General features: G+C 50.4%; 1 protein-coding gene across 1 annotated transcript in view; it reads left to right on the top strand.

Moving 5' to 3' along the window:
* The window catches only part of ZNF618 (zinc finger protein 618), a 152,227-nt gene that overhangs the window by 116,458 nt on the left and 17,660 nt on the right, over positions 1 to 18,109 (top strand). The window contains exons 11-13 of the mRNA XM_058038491.1: positions 5,801 to 5,989; positions 8,627 to 8,710; positions 9,794 to 9,850. Coding sequence (XP_057894474.1) covers positions 5,801 to 5,989; positions 8,627 to 8,710; positions 9,794 to 9,850 — 330 coding nt within the window. The remainder of the gene's footprint in view (positions 1 to 5,800; positions 5,990 to 8,626; positions 8,711 to 9,793; positions 9,851 to 18,109) is intronic.

The raw sequence follows: 18,109 nt of genomic DNA, 5'->3' as shown, positions 1-18,109 counted from the left end.
CCAGTGCTTCCCATTTCAAGGTGATTTATTGCCACTGATGTCTTCACCTTCCCAACCAGCCACAGTAATAGCTGGGTTGCTGGTTCCAGTCCAGGCCTCCAGCAGAAAATAAACCCCAGCTCTGTTTCCCTGGGGGCTCTACAGTTCCAGTGGCCCCCCAAGGCTCTGCCCCAGTTCTGGAGGAGGAGGCATGTTCTGAGTGCTGGGCTTGAGGCCATTCTTGCACCATCATTTCTGCAGCAAAAGAAAAGAAACTGCCCCTGCTGCAGGCTAGATCAGCAGGCCCTGAGCTGTGCAGGTGGGTTTCCAGTCCTTTCAAGGATCTTTAGCTATGAGGACACTCAAGATCAGTATTTTCATAAGGTTTAACCCCCTCCCCATAAACTTTTCTTTTTCCTTTTTTTTTTTAACCTCTTTTTTCCTCTCCTAGTTCCCATGACCAGTAATATTTATGATTTACAGTGACAAGCCACTAACCCTGATGAGGATATAGGAGAGGGCATGATGAGCTCCCAAGGCCAGTACATCTCACACCTTTCTGCTGCCCAGACTGTTCCTCCCAAAATCCAAGGTCCTGGAGGCAGCTGTTAACACCTGACTTTTGGAAAGCACAGCTGGCTCTTCTTGAGTTCTTGCAGTCAGATTAACTAAGGCTGAGACTGTGTCTTTACCCTGGTCTCATTCTTCTGCTTATAAGGCAAATGCTGAAAATTCAGTCATAGTGAAATGGGTAACAAAGCCCTTCAGCATCACCAGTTCAGCTGTCTGGGTCTCTGCTGGAGTGCAAGCTTCCCTTCCAGAGCCTGTGTTTCTGGTTTTCTGTCATAATGGATGAAAAGCCATTGAAAATAGGTAAAACAAAGAAATATATCCTGCAGCTTCAATAGCATCTTGCAGGATAATTTCTGGTCACAGCTGCTGGATAGCTGCTGTCTGGAAAAGAGCTCTGCTGTGGGCTTCCCTGGAATTGTTAATGCCAAATGTCTCCTTCCAAAGTTCCCTTTTCTGAGTGAGAAGTAGGGACTTTTTCATAAGATTAGAACTGGGCTGTGACTCTTTAAAAATAATATTCTTATGCTCTTTCTGTCAACATATTCACTCTTTCGAAGAAGGCTGTCAGAGGCTGTTTCCAAAAAATAAAAGTGGATTTTAGGCGCATTCATTGTCCCAGTTTTAGAAACATTTCTGAATGGAGATTCATGAGGGAGGGTTCAGAGATGTTCCTGTCCTCCTTCAGGCTCTGGCTGCTCTGTTAGATTGAGCTGATGGAACCATGTTTGCTGGGGCTGGGCTGTTGGGATTGTTTAGAAGGATGGAGAGAGACTGTTCAGGGCATGAAGTGGCAGAACAAGGGAAGTGGCTTCACACTGTTAGAGGATGGGGTTGGATGGGATTTTGGGAAGAAATTCTGAGTATCCAGTTAGGAATTGGGTGGGCAGGCCCTGGCACAGGGTGCCCAGAGCAGCTGTGGCTGCCCCTGGATCCCTGGCAGTGCCCAAGGCCAGGCTGGGCAGGGCTGGGAGCAGCCTGGGACAGTGGGAGGTGTCCCTGCCCATGGCAGGGGGGTTTACAAGGTGATCTTCAGGTCCATTCCAACCCAAAACAATCTGGCATTCTGTGACTCTGTGATGAGTTTGCAGTGCAGAGGGAACCTGGGGCACCTGGGATGTGAACTGGCTGTGAATGCACCAGGAGTGGGATTGAGCTTGGTGAGTCGGGCTCAGGAGTGTGCACTCACCTCTGCCTGGAACCTGCAGATGGAGCCTCACACTCCTGGGTCATGGAAGTGTGGGGAGAGAGCCTGAAACCCAGCACAGCCCTGCATGGCTCTGCTTCCAGGATGGAAATCTGAAGTGATGTCAAGGCCCTGAGAGTACTCAGAGCTCTGCAAGGCCCTGAGCAGCCCACAGCCACACTCCTGCTCCAGCCCAGCTCTGAGCCACACACCCTCCTGAGCTGCTCTGTAGAAGTTGGTCTCAGCTCAGCTGTGGACGTGCCCATGCCTGGCTGTGGGTCCCATGGGTTTGTACCCAACCCACAACTGCATTCCCACCTTGATGTCAACCCTGTCTGGGCACCCTGGACCTCGCTGGGATCACTGGTCCTGCTTAACCTCAGCAGAGCTGATCCTGCTGCTGACCTGTGGATTGACTTGCCAGCCTGGCCACACACCTGTCTCATTGCCATGAGCTCCCCTGTGACCTTCCTGATGGAAGCTGGCTGTCACCTCTGGGCCTTGCTCCCTCCTCTCAGGGTCTGTGGGATGGCCCTTTCCATGCCTGGGATCATGCTTGGCTCTCCAGGGGACAGACAGACAGACCTACACCCACCCTGACACCTGAGATGCTCAAGGAAGTTCACCAAGGCTTGCTGCTCAGCTCCTTTCTGTATTGGATGCACACTGGATGCAATTTATTCCTCCAAAGTGCTTTAAAGCAGTGTTTCATTGAGGCAGCTGCCATTTTGGTAGCACAGCTGCTTTCCACACAGACCCTGCCTAGCCAGGGAAAAAACAGCTCCAGATTCCAGTTGGATGGTGTGTCTTTGCTTCCACCAGTTCAGTGAGGGAAATCTGTGAGTTCAGGTCCTTTTCCCACAGTGTTTTAGCAACAGGCTCCACCCGTTCACGTGTATAAAGACACACATTAAATATTTGATAGGTTTGAGCAGAGGGGTTTTCCTGTGGAAAGACCTGTTTACCATAGCCAAGGTGTTTGCTCAGAGTATGGAATTTCAGGCCATTGTTAAGGAATCATTTTCCAACACGTTCAGTGAAGTCAGTTTTTTCTCCATAGGTGATGATATAATTCCACCTGAACCTTCAAAATGGTTCCCTACCCATCCTGGCTAGATCTTTCTAAACAAACACCATACACAAATTATTAACCAGAATTTTTACCTGGAAAAAGTAATGTTGCTGAGACAATCTGGTCCCTGTTGTGGTGATGCATCATGGTAGTGTGTGGATTTGTGTGCCAGATTTTCTCCTTGCTGCCACAGCTTGTCAGTCACAGAACTTTAAGGTCTTCCCAAAACCAGAAAAGCCAGGAAGGACCACTGTGATCTCTGGACTGCCTGGAGAAGCACATTCTGCAGAACTGCCATGATTGAATTGCACAAAGATATGCTTTAGAGAGACATCTAATCTTGCTTTTGAGTGACAGAAAATGCAGCAATCACATAAGGTAATTATTTTGATGAATTATTGCCTCCACTAAATTAAGACTAAAATTAGCCAGCTGTAGCTTTGAGCACTGTCCTATTTATAACCTTGTGTGCTCAGTGAAGGAGGACTAAGTTACTGAGTTTCTGTCCTTTCCAGACCTGGCCTAGCCTGCTCTCCAGGCCCTGGTTAAATCACAGGAGTGACTTGTGTTTCCACTGTAAGCTCTGCTGTTCTTGGCCCTTGGTCATCCTCTTGTCTCCTCCTCTGAGTGCTCTCCAGTCTGTTCTCCACCCTTGGGCAGGGCAGGCACCAGCCCTGGGTCAGGAAGGATCTGAGAGCCTGCACTGCCTTCCTGATCCCCTTGGAGATTCCTGATTGCTCCCCAAGGAGCACCTCAGCCTCTTCAGCATCCCCCTGGGAGCTCCTCTGCAGCTGAGCACAGCAGTGACCAAGCTTTTCCTGCTGCCAGGCTGGAGCCTCCACTGTCCTCAGCACCTCCTGCACCAGCTGTGTCCTTCAGCACAGCCTGGGCCATGCTGCAGGGCTGCAGCACAAAGCCCTGAGCTGGCTGACTGCAGACCCTGCAGTGGGAATCAGCCTCCACATCTCTGCAGCTTCCACTGGGGCTGGTCTCTGCTGCCTTCTGAGAGGGTTTGAAAAGCTCCACAGCAGCAGTTATGAGGTCAGCTCCCATGGTGCTGTCTCCAGTCTTGCTGCAGATTTTGAGGCAGGAGGTTTTTGTGGCCATTCAGCAACTCAGGATTTTCATTTTTAGAAACATCTTGGCCTTTTCATCAGCCCGAGGCTGTGAGTTCCACAGTGAAGGTGACTTTTCCAGAGCAGAGCAGAGCAGAGGAGCCATGTGATGCTCTCTACCTGTGCTGCTCAGCCTTCAGAAGGAATTTGGCATCTGATGAACTACAGACTGAGCATTTTATTCCCAATGAACTGTGAGCTTCCTCCAGACTGCTAGAACTGATATTCCCTTGTCTTGCATTGCTGCTCAAAACTCTCTGTCAGCTGGAGCAGCCTTCTCTGTAGGGTCTCAGTTTGAAGACATACTGTTTGTTTCATTTGGGAGGAAGAAGAAGAAGACATTTTGGAGGTCATCATAGCATTGAGACTTTTGTTGCCACATCCCAGAGCAGTATCTGGGCTGCAGAGGATGTGCAGTGATGCTCTCTGTGTCTGGCACTGAAGAGTTGCTGATGGCTGTTTCTCATGGCATGGATGGGCAATAAAGCAGACATTGGTGAGAATGATCCTCATGGAAAGCAGACAATCCACAAGCTGGAAATTCTCATATCTGGCTACATTTTTGCTGGCAATTTGGCAGCAGCTGGAGGAGGATTTTCCATGGAGAGTGAAGGGAAGCATAGAGAGCAAAACAAGCCTTCTGCCTATTTATCTGGCTGGAGACCAAGCAGAGAAGTATCCTGACTAAACTGAGAAAACCAGTGCATAATTTCCTGCAGAACTACACTGACATGTGAGGAAATGTCAGCTTGGGGCTGTGTGTCAGAGCAAGTGAATCAAAACCCCTGGAATTGCAATGCCCTGTGAATGTACACACTCCCAGTCCCCAGTGCTGCTGCTGGAGGTGAGAGCCAGGCACAGCCAAGGTCTGTGAAGTTCCTGGGATTTTGGAAATGAGTGTCCCATCCCAGCCTAGGGGACTTCTCCCCTGTTTCAGAGTTAGGCTGTGGTGCTGCCATGGCATTTCCCTGAGAGCTGCTCAGTGTGGTTGAGTATTTCTCACTCACACTGGGTAGGATGTGCAGGTGCTGCTGTTGTCCCTCCATCTTTAGGCATCCCACAGTATCACTGTAGAAATCACTGGCAGGGAGCTGGGACTGTGGGTTGGTTGCACCTTCTTTGTTAGTGGTTTTTCATGACAGGTGGTTGGAGTGGGGCTGGTGCTTCAGGACCCATATCCAAATTTCCATAGAAGAGGCCCCTTATGAGTGAAGGGGGTTCTTAGACAGTTTCTCCATTTTTGTGATGGTTTATTTAATCCATGTGGCCCAAAGGGCTGTCCTCCTGAAGGTGTTTCAGATGACTTCTGGCATTGACAATTCCTGGTGATCCTCACTGTGTGCTGCAGAGACCAAAATATAGATGCATTCAAAGAGCATATCCCTGTAATGTTCAGAATTTCTCCACATGTCACCAGTCTGGAGATGGGACCAAAAGCCTTTACTCACTCTGCCTCCTAATTCCATTCCATCCCATTCCATTCCCATCAGTGCCCTTTCCTTTGTATTTGGTCAAAGAGACGAAGAATGTAGCTGGAGATCACTAGGATTTATTCAAGGCTCAAGAAACAAAGCTTGTCCCTACTCAGAGATCTGAGTACTTTAGAAACCTGTTCCCAAAATTCAGTCCATAGATGTGGAGGCCAGAGCTGCAGGTGCCCCCAGCCAGGCCATGGCAATCACACAGTGCTCCAGGGTGATTCCTGCAGGAGCAGGAATGGGTTGGTCCGTGGCAGTTAGAGCTGTGCAGGGGAACTAAGGAGCTTCCCCAGGGGGAGCCCAGCTCTGCCCAGGGGCTCGGTGCCTCAGCAGCTCCAGCAGGCCCCGCTCTGGGAGCTCCCTGGCTGTGCAGGCACTAGTTCTGAGTGTTCATATCCAGAGTTCTCTCGATCTCCACTCTTCGTGGCAGTGAAGACACAGACGAGCCAGTCCAGCAAAAAGTCGCCGGCGTCCATAAACCGCTGCTCCAGCCTCCTGCACCGCGCGCCCTCCGGCGTCCCGCCCGCCTCCCAGGCCCAGATGTTCCGCGCTCCCAACTCCGCATCCCCAGGAAGCAAGGCCATCACAGGTACCACCTGCCCTTCAGCCTGCTCAGCTGCTCAGGGCCCTGCCATTTCACCCTTCCTGGCCTCAGTTCCCTCCATCCATGGCTGTCCCACAGAAGCTGCTCCCAGGAGCAGTTGATGCTGTATAATCCCTTCCCAGTGACAAGTTGTTTTGTTAAACATCATGGTAACCACAAGGTGCAAAAGACCCTGTTTCAAATCCTGGTGTCACAAACTCAGAAGAGCTTCCTGACAGGAATCCTTCAAGGATTCATGTAATGGCTTGTCAGGAATGGGGATTTTTGCTTGGTTTTCAGCACTGTTTGGCATTTAGTGTTTGTTTTCCTCAAGGTGATGTTCTCATGGCTAGGCCTGTGCCTTTGGAAGTGCAATGGAGTACCGGTGTTTTCACAGTGCTCCATTCCCCTCAGGAACCTCTGAGAGATAAACAGAAAAATCAGTATTACAGAACCATTACTGAGCAGTTAGAAAATGCAAGTTAGGGTTGATCCTCTCATTGTCTCAGTTTCCTCCTTCCAAACAAGGCCAAGCCTAAAAAACAAAAATAAGAAGAAAGAAAGCAAAGACTACTGAAAAATAACAGTTAATTAATAGGGTGTGAAACAGTGTGTGCCGTGTGCAGTCCACTGTGGGATTGATGGATAGAGATCCCATCTGGGTGCAGAAGAAGGGCTGGTCAGTCAGTTGGTGTTTAAACACCCCTAGAATGTCTGGCATGGACAGATGCTGAGTATGAGAGGTAGCTGTGGTGAGAAAGGCCATGGATGCTGAACAAGGATGGGTTTTGTTGGTAACACATACCCACAGCTGCCAAGGACTTGGTCCATACAGAGGATTTTACTTCACTTTCAAAAGGTTCCAATACAAGGAGAGATAACAGAGTGAGCTGCCCTCTCAGTGTGGGAAGGGCACAGTAGGACCAAGCAGGTGCATTAAACCAGATTTTTCTTACTGCCAGACCTGGGGGAGGTTTTGGGGGGAAGCCTACGGGATGAAGGCAAAACCACCATGCCAATTCTTTACAAAGGTCTTTGGAGACCTCCATCTCACTTCACTTGTGACATAAGCCAGGACTTGAACCTGGGTCTCTTGGGAGGGGTGAGTTGACCCAAACCATTTTGTCACTGTCTGATTTTCCTGTTATTTAAGGCCTCTTGTTTCTGTTATTTATCTGTCAAGTGGCCTCGGTAGATAATGTTTCCAGTTCCTTTTCAGCCCTGTTTGATGCGTTTCTGTTTCAGTTGATTTGGTTACCAAGTTTGCTTGTTCTCCTGAATTTTAGGAGTCAGGAGTGTAGTTGATTGAGAGTTTGAGAAGCCTGCTCAGGACTTGGAAGGGTCCACTGAGGACTGGCTGGGCCAAAATCCATGGGCTGGGCTCTTCCTTCAGTTCAGGTCTCTGGTAGCCCCAAGGCCCACGTGTGTGAGCCACACTGCAGCCCTGGGAGCTGGAGGGACCTGGGGCCTCTGACGAGTCCTGACAGCAGTTCTGACCACTCCAGTGGTCTGCAGGAATAAAATAATGGTGTGGCAGCACTTTTCAGGAGTCCCCATCACTCCTGAATGAAAGGCTTGTGTCCCCAGCCCTGCCCAGTCTGCCAGCTGTGCCCAGCAGAGCCAGGCCAGGCCGTGTCCCTGTGAAGCCCTCAGGTGACAGTGGGCTCCAGAATGAGAGTGCAGGGAGAGGGGCTGTCCAGCACAGGCCACACACATTGCTCTGGCCAGTTCATTTTTGTTTAATCTCTAGTTTATCCTTTGAGCCACCACAGTAAATCCATGTGCCTGGGTATTGCAGACCCAGTGAAGTGAGACAGGATCTCCTTGCACTGTTGAGCTGGTGCTGAGGGACAGCAGCTTGAGCAGGGTGGGAACCCCGGGCTGTGCTGTGCAGGGATGCTCCAGGGGTAATTCATGGATGCTCCTGGGCTGCTCCAGGGATAATTCAGGGATGCTCCAGGGCTTGTGGCCACTGCCAGGGGCAGGAAGTACCTGGGTGCCCTGGAGGAGCCTCCCAGTGCAGTCACTGGGACCTGCCCTGTGCTGTGGCTGGAGAGGGCCCTGACAGGAGCTCAGGGGGGCTCAGGGAACAAGGGCACTGCTGGGAAGCCCAGAGCCAGAGGATCTTCCACAGCTTTTCCAGACATGGTGGGCAGGCTCTGGGACAACCCTTCCGGCCTCTGCTTCAACATTTCCAGGAGGGTGTTTAGGAAGGGAGTGCAGGTGGCTGGGAAGCACAAGAAAAGCTGGCACAGCACTTCTGTAAGTGACACTTTGGTGTGGTGTGAGGCCCTGAGCTCAGTCTCAGACTGCTCACAGGAGTTAAGGGCTGCTTGTTGCCTTAAGGAAGATTAAGATAAGGGTTGGGGTTTTTTTCAGGACCTTTCTGGTTCAGTCAGGACTGGTGTTCATGGGCTCCCTAAGAGCCAATCCAGGCCCCTCAGCCAGAAGGCATTCAAGAAAAATCCCCACCTGTTATCCCTTCACTGAATCTGGCCCATTTGCCTCCAAAATGAGGTATTTGACCTTTCTGCTGTACTCAGGGTCTGTGATTATGTGGCACAGGAGCATGTCTTGCCTCCTGTCTGCCTGGTTCTGCATCAGTGTTGACCAGTCACCATTCCTGCTTTGTTCTCCACCCAGCAGAAAGTGCTTTCAGCAGAAGAGTGGAAGGCAAAGTGCAAAACAACTTTGAAGAAACAAACAGCAATTCCCAGAACTCCAGTGGTAAGTGTGGTCACCCTTTCCTGCTGCTTCCATGTTCCTCTCCAAGCAGGACCCAGCTGTGTCAGTAGATGTGGGTGTATTGTGGGGTACCTTGTTTAGGCTCACAGGCAGCCAGCCCTCCTGGTAGGGCCTTATCCTCCCTCCTCCCCAGGCTCCTGGCACCCCAGCCCTGGCACACAGGCCATGGGGGATTCCTGCTGCCAAGGACCAGGCACTTGAACATTGATTTTCAGAGGGGAGCCAAGATGTGGAAAAAGGATGGATGGAGACCAGATCAAGCAGCACTTGTGCTGTGTCTGTGTATCAGTGCAGTGCTGCTGGAGCAAAGCCATTTGCAAGCAGCAGAAATTTGAGGACTGTGGGTAGAAGAGCAGTTTGCAGGTTACAGTGATGCTGAGCATGACAGTTTATTTAAATGTCACTGCAACCAATGCCCAGCTGTTTCTGCAGTCATTGTGTGAATCTCACAGTGAATCAGATGTGTGTATGTGAGACCAAAATATGTGTGCTAGAAGAAATGAAATTCCCCTCCACTTGTGCAGTCCATGTGGTAGTAACTGAACATAACCAGTGGCCTAGACAATTTTGTTCAGGTCCAACACCTACAGAGTTTTCTGTGCAAGGTTTTTATCCTGCCTGTGTATTGCCCAGCCTTCCAGTGGGCCACTACCATTCTCCTAATTGGAGCAAAAGTGACAAACCAGATGAAACATCAATTTAGCATCTTGCTGCAGAGATAAATAACATGGCAGCAGAAAAGCCTGGCCTCTCTCCATTCCCCATCCAAGAGAAGCAGAATATGTGGGGCTGGCAATGCCTCTGGCTGGAATGGGCAGGTGAGGGCTGGGATATCTCCCTGGAGCAGGTCACACAGTGTCTGTTGGGGGTTAGACCTGCCTCAGAAGCAAGTCAGGGCCTTTCTGGAACCATGTTGAAAAGCAGGGCTGTGGTGTTGGAAAACCAATGTGTGGTAGCAGAGTGGGTGATGGGAAATGGGGAAGAAGGTTGTTTGTTGCTAAAATACTGTGTTGTTGTGTTTTGGGGGAAAATCCTGTACTAATCCATCATTCACCACAATTGCAGCTGGTCATTCGGGGACAGAGAAACCTAAAGAAAAGAGGTGTAAGCAGAACCCATCAGGTGAGCTTGTCTCTGTTTCAGGCCCTTAGTCCTGGTCCTGCTGGACACTCAGAGTCCTTGGGGCTGCCCAGGCCCTGGTCAGTAAGCCCAGCCTGGCTGGCAGACATGACTCAGGGCAGTGCAGGCTCTGAGTTGCAGAGTTCCCAGCCTGGCTGCAGCTCTGGACGTGGCCCTGGCCTCTCAGCAGCTCCTGTCTTGTCTTCTGGGGGTGCTGTCAGTGTTTGAAGGGTTTCAAAGCCTTTACGTGCACATCTGTAAATGCCAACACACCACTTGGGGCCCTGACTCCTCTGGAGCCATTGGAAAGTAGCAGCCTGAGATTGTACCTATTTTATTCCTGTCAAACCTTGTACAGCCAACAAAGGAAGGGCAGAAATACCTTCCTTCCTATCAGACAGCTCATTCCTGAAGCCAAGAAAGCTGCATTGGAAACCTGCTGGCTGTTCTTGTCAAGTTTTGCAGGAGGGGGGATGAACCTGCCCAGGAGGCTCTGATGAGAAACACAAACAGTGGCTGTGCTGGACAGTGCCAGCCTTCAGTTCTTGCTGAACTATTAAATACTGACCCACTGTTGCTGTGACACATCTCCCAAACTCTCTCTGCCATCTCCTTGTACCAGCTCACATCACACTCATCCTCCTCAATCTGTTTCTTTCTGGACTGCAACATTTAAAGCACATGAGTGAAAGTTCACAGCAAAAATCAAAACAAAACCAGAAATTCTTACAAGCTGAGTAGAAAGTTTCATGTGATTTGCTCATCTTGTTTCCCTGTAAGGAGTGTTTCTGTCTGCACCATGTGTAGTGTCAGTTTATTTTAGTGGCTCAGCCAAGGGCCTGGCAGGCTGCAGAGGGGTTGCAAGGCACTCACCCAGACCTTTGATTGAGCAGGAAACCAGAGGAACTCTAGTGAGCTGCCCAGGACTGGTCTGAGGGCAGCTGGGCTCTGGTGGAAGTGGTTGCTTTCTGCATTAAGGAGTTGACATGCTCCTGAAAGCCAGGCTGGTGCATGGGGATGTATAAACTTTTCCCTTTTTCCTCCCTTTATCTGTCCTGCATCCTCTTTTCTTCCCCAGCCGTGTTGTCCCCCTTTGGCTCAGTTTTTGTGCTGCTTCCCATTCAGTGCTCTTTTCCAGCCCTTGCACCACCAAGCCATTTCCCTCTTATTCCTTCCAGTTCTCAGGAGTCCCAATGGCCTCACTGACAGCAGCCTGGGTGAGCATCACCAGTCACCATGTGTGTCCCTGGTGGTCAGAGAGGCCTGGAGGGCTCTGTGTGCTCAGCTGTCCAGGCAGAGCTCCCTGCAGCTGCCTTTTGGAAGAGCTGACATGTCCTTGCCTCCTCCTTTTCCTTCTTCCCATGGCTGTGTCTCAGTGGGGTGACAAACCCCGTGTGGCTCAGTGTCACATGTGGGATGGGAGCTCTGGGGTGATTCTGCCACCATTGGCTTGTCCTCTCTTTGCTTCAGCCAGCAGATTCCTCCCAGGCAGGGAAGCAGGTGGTGGCAATGTGGTGGGCAATGACAGAAGGATGGACACTTCTGTCCTCCCACTCCCATCTGCTGTTTGCTTGTCACCAAACTGCTGCTGTAAGGAACAGTCACCAGGTTTGGGAGGTAAATGTAGGTCCCAGCTGAGCAGCCAAGAGCTGTGGGGCTTGGCCTTGTTAAATGCCTGATGGCTCCTGTTCTCTGTGGGTGTGAGTTTGTGTCACAGGCTTGGATACAGAGATACCAGAGAGATTTTTAGGCCACCCATCTGGGGACATTCTGCTTTTTCCCTGTGCCACCATCCTGGCTGCAGTGGCACAGATCCCTTGGTGTGTGGAGTGAGGGGCAGGACAAGCAGAACAGGGAGGTCAGTAACTAAAACCACCTAAAATACCCAGGGGTGCAATGCTATAGGGAGTCCTGGGTGGGAATAGGAATGGAAAATGTTGGATTTCAGATGTCACTTCCCTGTGCACACAACCCTAGTCCTTGTCACAGTGAGTGCAGGCACCTGGCACCCTCACAGTGTGAGCTGGCATTGGCTGCCCATAGAGCAGAGCTCTGAGCTGGTGCCAAGCTCTGCTTTGGGCCTGAGGTGAGTCCCAGCTCTGTCCCCCAGCAGGGTGGGCTGGAGGCAGGGACTGGGTGAAGGTCTCGAGCTGTCATCCATGTTATGATTGGAGAGTGCTCTTTGTGCTCGTGGAAAGGGGCCTCCACAGCCACTTGAACTTGCTTTTTGCTGAAACCTGAATGATCCACAGTGCTTCAAAAATAGCATCCTGCTAAAGTGTTCCAATTGCTCCCTTTGCAGCCTGGGGAGAAGCAGAGTCCCAAGTCACACAGGGAGCTTCTGTTCATCCACTGCTGAGCTGAGGGAGGCCAGAAAGCAGTGCCATGACCTGATCCTGAAGCATGGAATTGGCTCACTGGCTTCTGCTGTTATTCCTTAGGGTGCCATAAAGCTGCTTTCAAGGGAACCCTCCCTGGTGGGGGCCGTTCTGCCAACTCCTGACACATGCTGGGGTTTCAAATCCTCAAGAGGCCAAACAATATTTCAAGGCCAGCTTGTGCAATGTAAAAGGCAGTGATGATCAGCCTGGGCATGGGCAGGGAAAGCCCCAGGAAGGGGCTGAGCTGAGTGTGGTGTCCATAGTGAAGGTCACTGCCTTCCTTTCCATCCATGTGTGGTTGAGAGGAGCCTTGGCTGGGGCTGGGCCCTGCTCTGGTGCCCTCTGTCACCTCAGGGCAGGGACAGGGACCTTCCTCAGGGACAGGAACCATCCCTAACTCCAGTGTTCACAGCCTCGTGCAGCTTGAGCCCTTGTTTTGGGCATGTGGATGACTCCTTTGTGAAATAAAGGCCGAGAGGGATTAAGGGAATTGTGAGAATCCAAGAAATAAAAGAAAAGCAAAAAAGGAGAAAAAAAGCTCTTTAGTTTCAACACCTTCAAATACAGCTATCAAAGGGGAAATCTAATTGAAATTGTCAGTGTTTGTTGAAGTCTGAATTTGCTCAGTGTTGCAGGTGTGAAAGAGAACAGTTAAAATTATGTAGGGAATTGGGAAATATTTTGAACTTTCAAGGTTGATTTAAGCTGTATAAATATGTCTTAATTTCATCTGCTGCTTTAGGGAACTACTACCATAAGAACTTCCAGTGCAACAAATTTTAGCATTTAGAGTTTTTAAAATGTCAACACTTTTCATTCCTATTTGCACAGGGAAGCTTTGCTTTCCAACACTGTTTATTCCAAACTGGGGAGAGGGTCAATGGAAATGTCTTCTTTTTTTGAAGCAGTTTGTGCCAAGCTGAGATCAAGATTGAGACCAGAAAGATATGATTTTCTATATTTGATATAGAGTTAAAATTCTTGGAAGAGCCTGAAAATCTCCTGTTGTCAGAATTTAAAGGACACAGGACTAGATTTTAAACATGGATTTCAGAAATCACTTTCTTCCCTGGTGTGGCCATAAATCCCCTTCTGCTCAGCCCCTGTGGTCCAGCCATTGCACAGCCTATCCCTGGGGGTTTTTGCTGCAAAGACAGCACTTCTAGGATGGCATTTTTGGTGGGTGAGTGCAGCTTTAGTGTTTGGGGCATAATAATTCTTGATTACTGATTGCAGTGTGACATGAGCACAGCCAGCCCTCGTGCCTCTGCCTCCTGAGGTGCACCCAGCTGCCTCTAGGCTCTGTCAGCACAAACACAACTTCCATTAACATTCATCTGGCAATTCTCTTCCTCATCTGTGGTTGGTTTGTGACTGCTGCATGTCTCCATGGAGCTGGGAGAGACAAATCTGAGGAGTGAGGAAAGGGGAAGGGGGAGCTGTTCTGTGAGCTTCACTCTGTGCACAGCACAGGCAGTGCTGGTGATGGGGGCCACAATTGCACAAACAGCCAGAGCTGCATTCTCACAGCAGCCTGAGGTGCTGTGCCCAGAAGGAGGGGCAGGAGCTGAGTGCAGTTCCCAGCAGGAGAATGAGAGTCACACAGGGAGGGTTCAGTTGAGAAAGTGTCACTTTGCTTGGTTGCATAAATAAGTCACTGTGTCCACTGGGCATTTGTGTGGAATTGAGGTTTCTAGGAATGAACTGTTTATTTCTGGTGCCACGTTCATTTAAGCTGTTCCAGACTTCTCATGTTCAACAGGCAGCTTGCAGACAGGAAGAAATATATCTGGGTTAAAAGAACCACTCAGCAGCCAGTCTCTATGGGTGACATCCTGCCAATTGCTCCAGAGCCCTGGGACGTGGGGAGGGGCTGAGGCAATGCCTGTGAAAGCATTGAGGCCAGGAGCACTCAGCAGAACTGGGACCCAGCCAGGGCCAGGGCTGAGGATTGCAGTCTGCAATCACAGGTACTGGGCTGGGGCTGGGCATGGCAGGGCCTGGGAGAGCAAAGTGTGGGCAGGAAATCCTGAACCCTCATTTGGCCTGGAGAATCTGTGCAGGGAAAGGTTACAAAGCCCCAGTGCAGGTGATTTATCATTAATCAGTCACACTCTGGCATTTCTATGGCTGTTACCTGGATAGGTAGCTTTAGTGGAAGTGATTGTGCTGTAACAGGGGCCTGGCAATGCATGGATAAAAAAACTGTCCAATTATAAATATTAAGACCAGAAAAATCCTAAGAGTCTTCCTTCACATACACCAGTGTTGTATTGAGTACCTGAGGTGCTGTTCCATACTGACAGTGCTCTCCATGTGAGTAGGAAGCCAAGCAGAACGAGGACACTGTGTCAGCACTTGTGCCTGGAGAGCAGCCAGAGGTGGTGCTGAGAATTCCTTGGGCTGCTTTGAGTGCTGTGTGCCACTGCTGGGCTCTGTTCCAGATTCTCCTCTGGGGCACAGGGAAGTTGGGGTTTGTCCCTCAAAGGCTGAGGGGCTGCTGCAGGAGCCCTGCAGTGCCTGGGGCCCTGGGCAGTGCCATGGGCACAGTGTGTGCCCTGAGGGAGCAGGGCACCTCCAGGGCAGGGAGCCAGCACAGAGAGGAGGGTGCCTGGGGGAGCCTGCCCTGCTCAGCTGCTCAGCAGGACCAGGTCTGGGACTTGTTTCAGTGAAAATCTTGCCCCAGGTCCTGAGCTCAGCAGCTGCAGGAGCAGCTGGAGCCCTGCAGGCTGATCACAGAGTGTGCAGTGATCATTCCCTGTGAGCTGGTGTCCCCCATGCATCCCAGCCTTGTCTTTGCCCAGCACCATCCATGCCTTCATCTCCATTCCTTGGGGCTGGCCCTGCTACCTGGAGCCCTTTCCAGCAGCTCAGGTGATGTTTAGGTGATGTTTAGGTGATCCCCTCAGCATCAGGGGATGTTTAGCAGGAAGGCTCACTGTGCTTGGCCCTTGCAGTTCCTGAGGGTGGTGTTCCTTCCAAGGAAACCAGGCCAGGTGTGTCAGAGAGCCCTGAGAGCCTCAGTCGGGAATGTGCCAGCCCACAGCCTTGGACTGGAACCCTTCTGGAAGTGCTCTGGGTCTGTGACTGAATATTTAACATTAATAATTAATGATTTCTGCCCCTTTGCAGGGGTCTGACCCTAAAGGACCTCACCTGGGGACTGTAGAAAACCACACATGGTCTGAGGTGCTGAGATCACAGCTTCTGCTCAGGGCACTGGGGCTGGATGCAGACAACCCTGCTTGCTCAGGGGCAGCCAGCACACAGCTTTCAGTCACACTTCACAGAAAGGCAGCCTGCAAGGTGTGCTGCATAGGAAATGTGCATTCTCAGCCTGAAGTAACTGCACTGCTTAGGAACTCTCCTTTGGCATCCAGTGAGAGTGAAACACCTTGGTTTTCCCTGCCAGCTTTAGTTTAAAGAAGCTGCGTGTTGAAACTGGGAATTTGCATCTGGAGCATCAAAGAAAGCCTTTGTAAAGGGTTTCTTGCCCCATGGCTTTTCTTTGCTGGCCTCTCTCCTTGTTTCCATTGCTGTAGCATTGGGTGTGTGTTAAAATCTCTGGACATTTTAAATTGGACAGGAAAGATGCAGAACCCTGGCCATGAGAAATTGGGCAAAGGAGAGAAAATGGACATGTTGGACTTGTTGGATTTTGTGTTGAATGGAGCTCCCATCCTGCCCTGCCCTGGATAACTCTGGAAGTGTGCAGTAGGGATAAGGAGCAGGGAGCAGATGGGCAGAGCTGTGTAGAATGCAGCAAGGTCTCTGCCAGTCTCAATATTTAAATCTCTTTCTTTTTTGCAGAAACTGCAAGTCCCCTGATTTCAAATCCTTTCCCGCTTTTACAAAGTAAGTGTGATGGATGTCTGTGGTGCAAAAGGCAGGGACTGCCCTCCTGCAGCCCTGCTGCCCTGCCCTCTGAGCAATTTTCATCAATAAATGCTTTTTTATTATGAGTCCAGGTGTCAGAGAATAAAATGCCTCACTTCTGTGGCTCTGGTGTCAGATTTAAATGCAACAGAAATCCTCCAGGGTGTTTCTGTGCAGTCTGGGCTGCCAAATCACTTCATATTCAGTCTTCAGGGAGTTTTTTGTGAGTGTGTTTTGAGACCAAGATTTGAAAATGACCCCATATTTGAGTTACATTTGCACACAGAAAAACTTGTGATGAGGGCTCAGCTCAGTAAAGTTCCTGTGGCCTGGCATTGGACACTGGGAGTGAGCAGGGCTGGGATGGTGGACAGGGGGTCTCTGCTGCAGATTCTGCACTGTGGCCTTGATGTTTCAGCAGGTGGAGCTTCTTCCCTTGCCTTGCAGTGTGTTTGGTTGCTGGCTCTGGCTTTGGGGTGATTTGTGCCAGCCTGGTGGTGTGAGCCAGCCCTGAGTGCCACACCCTGAGCGTGCCCATGGTGAGGAGGAGGATGCTGTTCTTCCTCCTCTTACAAACCTGAGAGAGAAGCAAGGGCTTTATTGAGAACATGAGTTCATGCAGGAAGAGAAATCCAATTAATGCCCAGATATTTGACAAGGGTGGTGAATTTGGGACTCCTCTTTTGCAAGCATACTCCAGAGCACCTTGTTACCTCTTGCTGTTTGAGCTGGCTGGAAATGACAGAAGGTCTGTTTTCAAGAAGCTTCCACTGATTTTGGGGTGTGCTGGTGTTTTTGTAGGAGCCTGCTGCTGGTTCTCCTGCTTTGTCTCGTGGGTTTGTGTCAAAGGGAAGGTGCAATTCACTGCTAGTGAAGCTAAAGCCAATGGAAACATTGGGTGGAAATGCTGACAAGTTTTCCTCCCAGTTGTTCTGCATTTGTTTTTCACCAAGATGTGGACAGAAGTGTTGAAATGTGGGTTTTCAGTGCTGAGGAAGGAGCAGCCATGGTGACACCCTGCTGGGTGTCTGTCACTGCACAAGCACCTCAGGGCACTTGCTGAAACTTTCTGTTAAAGCTCTCAACTCCTGTTCCCTCCTGGCTTCAGACCAGGCTCTGCTGTTTTCCCTGGCTCAGATGTGGCAATGAGAGTTAACATGGCAATTAGAGTGATTTATTTAACCCAAGCACTGGCACTGCTTTTGCTCTGCCTTGCCTCACACAGCTGGGGCCTTGCTCACTGGGTAAAGCACTGCTAAAAGGGTCTAATTACAGCCTTGGGGAAAGATGTTTTAAATTGTGCAACCAGATGTCAGTGTTAGTTCTGTGGGGCTCAGGACACTGAAGAGGTTTAACAGCTGCTGCTTGAAACTGCTCTCAGAAAACACCTCCACAAGCACAGGGGGCTTCCCTTGTCCCACCAGCAGCTGGGAGCAGAAGGACAGAGAGCAAAAGGGGAGAGCTGGGGCCCTTTGCTGAGCTCAGCCCACCTGAAGGAGAGCAGATCCTAAGGTTGAGTAAGGAAGAGCTGAAATTCCCAGGGGAAGGACAAGCAGTGGTGGGAGAGAAGGAGAATGGGGCACAGCTGTGGCTCAGATGGGTGTGCAAAGCAGTTTTGACAACTTTTCCAGTTCGTGGTCAAGAGAAATCAAAGGGAGGAGGATTGACTGGATTACCAGCCCAGGTGAACAGACTTTTCCCTGGTTTGGGATACAGATTGCCTCTTTCTTCTCTCCACCTTCCAGATCCCTCTTGCTCTTGTAGCCCTGGCACATCCCACCCTCCCTGCAGCCAGCCTGACTGTTCCCAGCTCTGCATCTGGAGCATGAGGGGCCCAGAGAGCTCTGGGAAGTGAAGTGAGTTCATTCATTCCCATGAGGATTCTGCACATCCTCCTAAGTATCCCTTCCCCTGCTCCCAGGAAATATTGGGGAATTGTTGGGTGAATTTAAATTTTATGCTTATTTTTAATGTGGCTCAGTTTTATTTGTGGTAAACTTACACT

The sequence above is a fragment of the Melospiza georgiana genome, chromosome 20, assembly GCF_028018845.1.
Source record: "Melospiza georgiana isolate bMelGeo1 chromosome 20, bMelGeo1.pri, whole genome shotgun sequence".
In the NCBI taxonomy this organism is placed as follows: Eukaryota; Metazoa; Chordata; class Aves; order Passeriformes; family Passerellidae; genus Melospiza; species Melospiza georgiana.
This window is presented reverse-complemented; position numbering and strand designations above follow the sequence as displayed.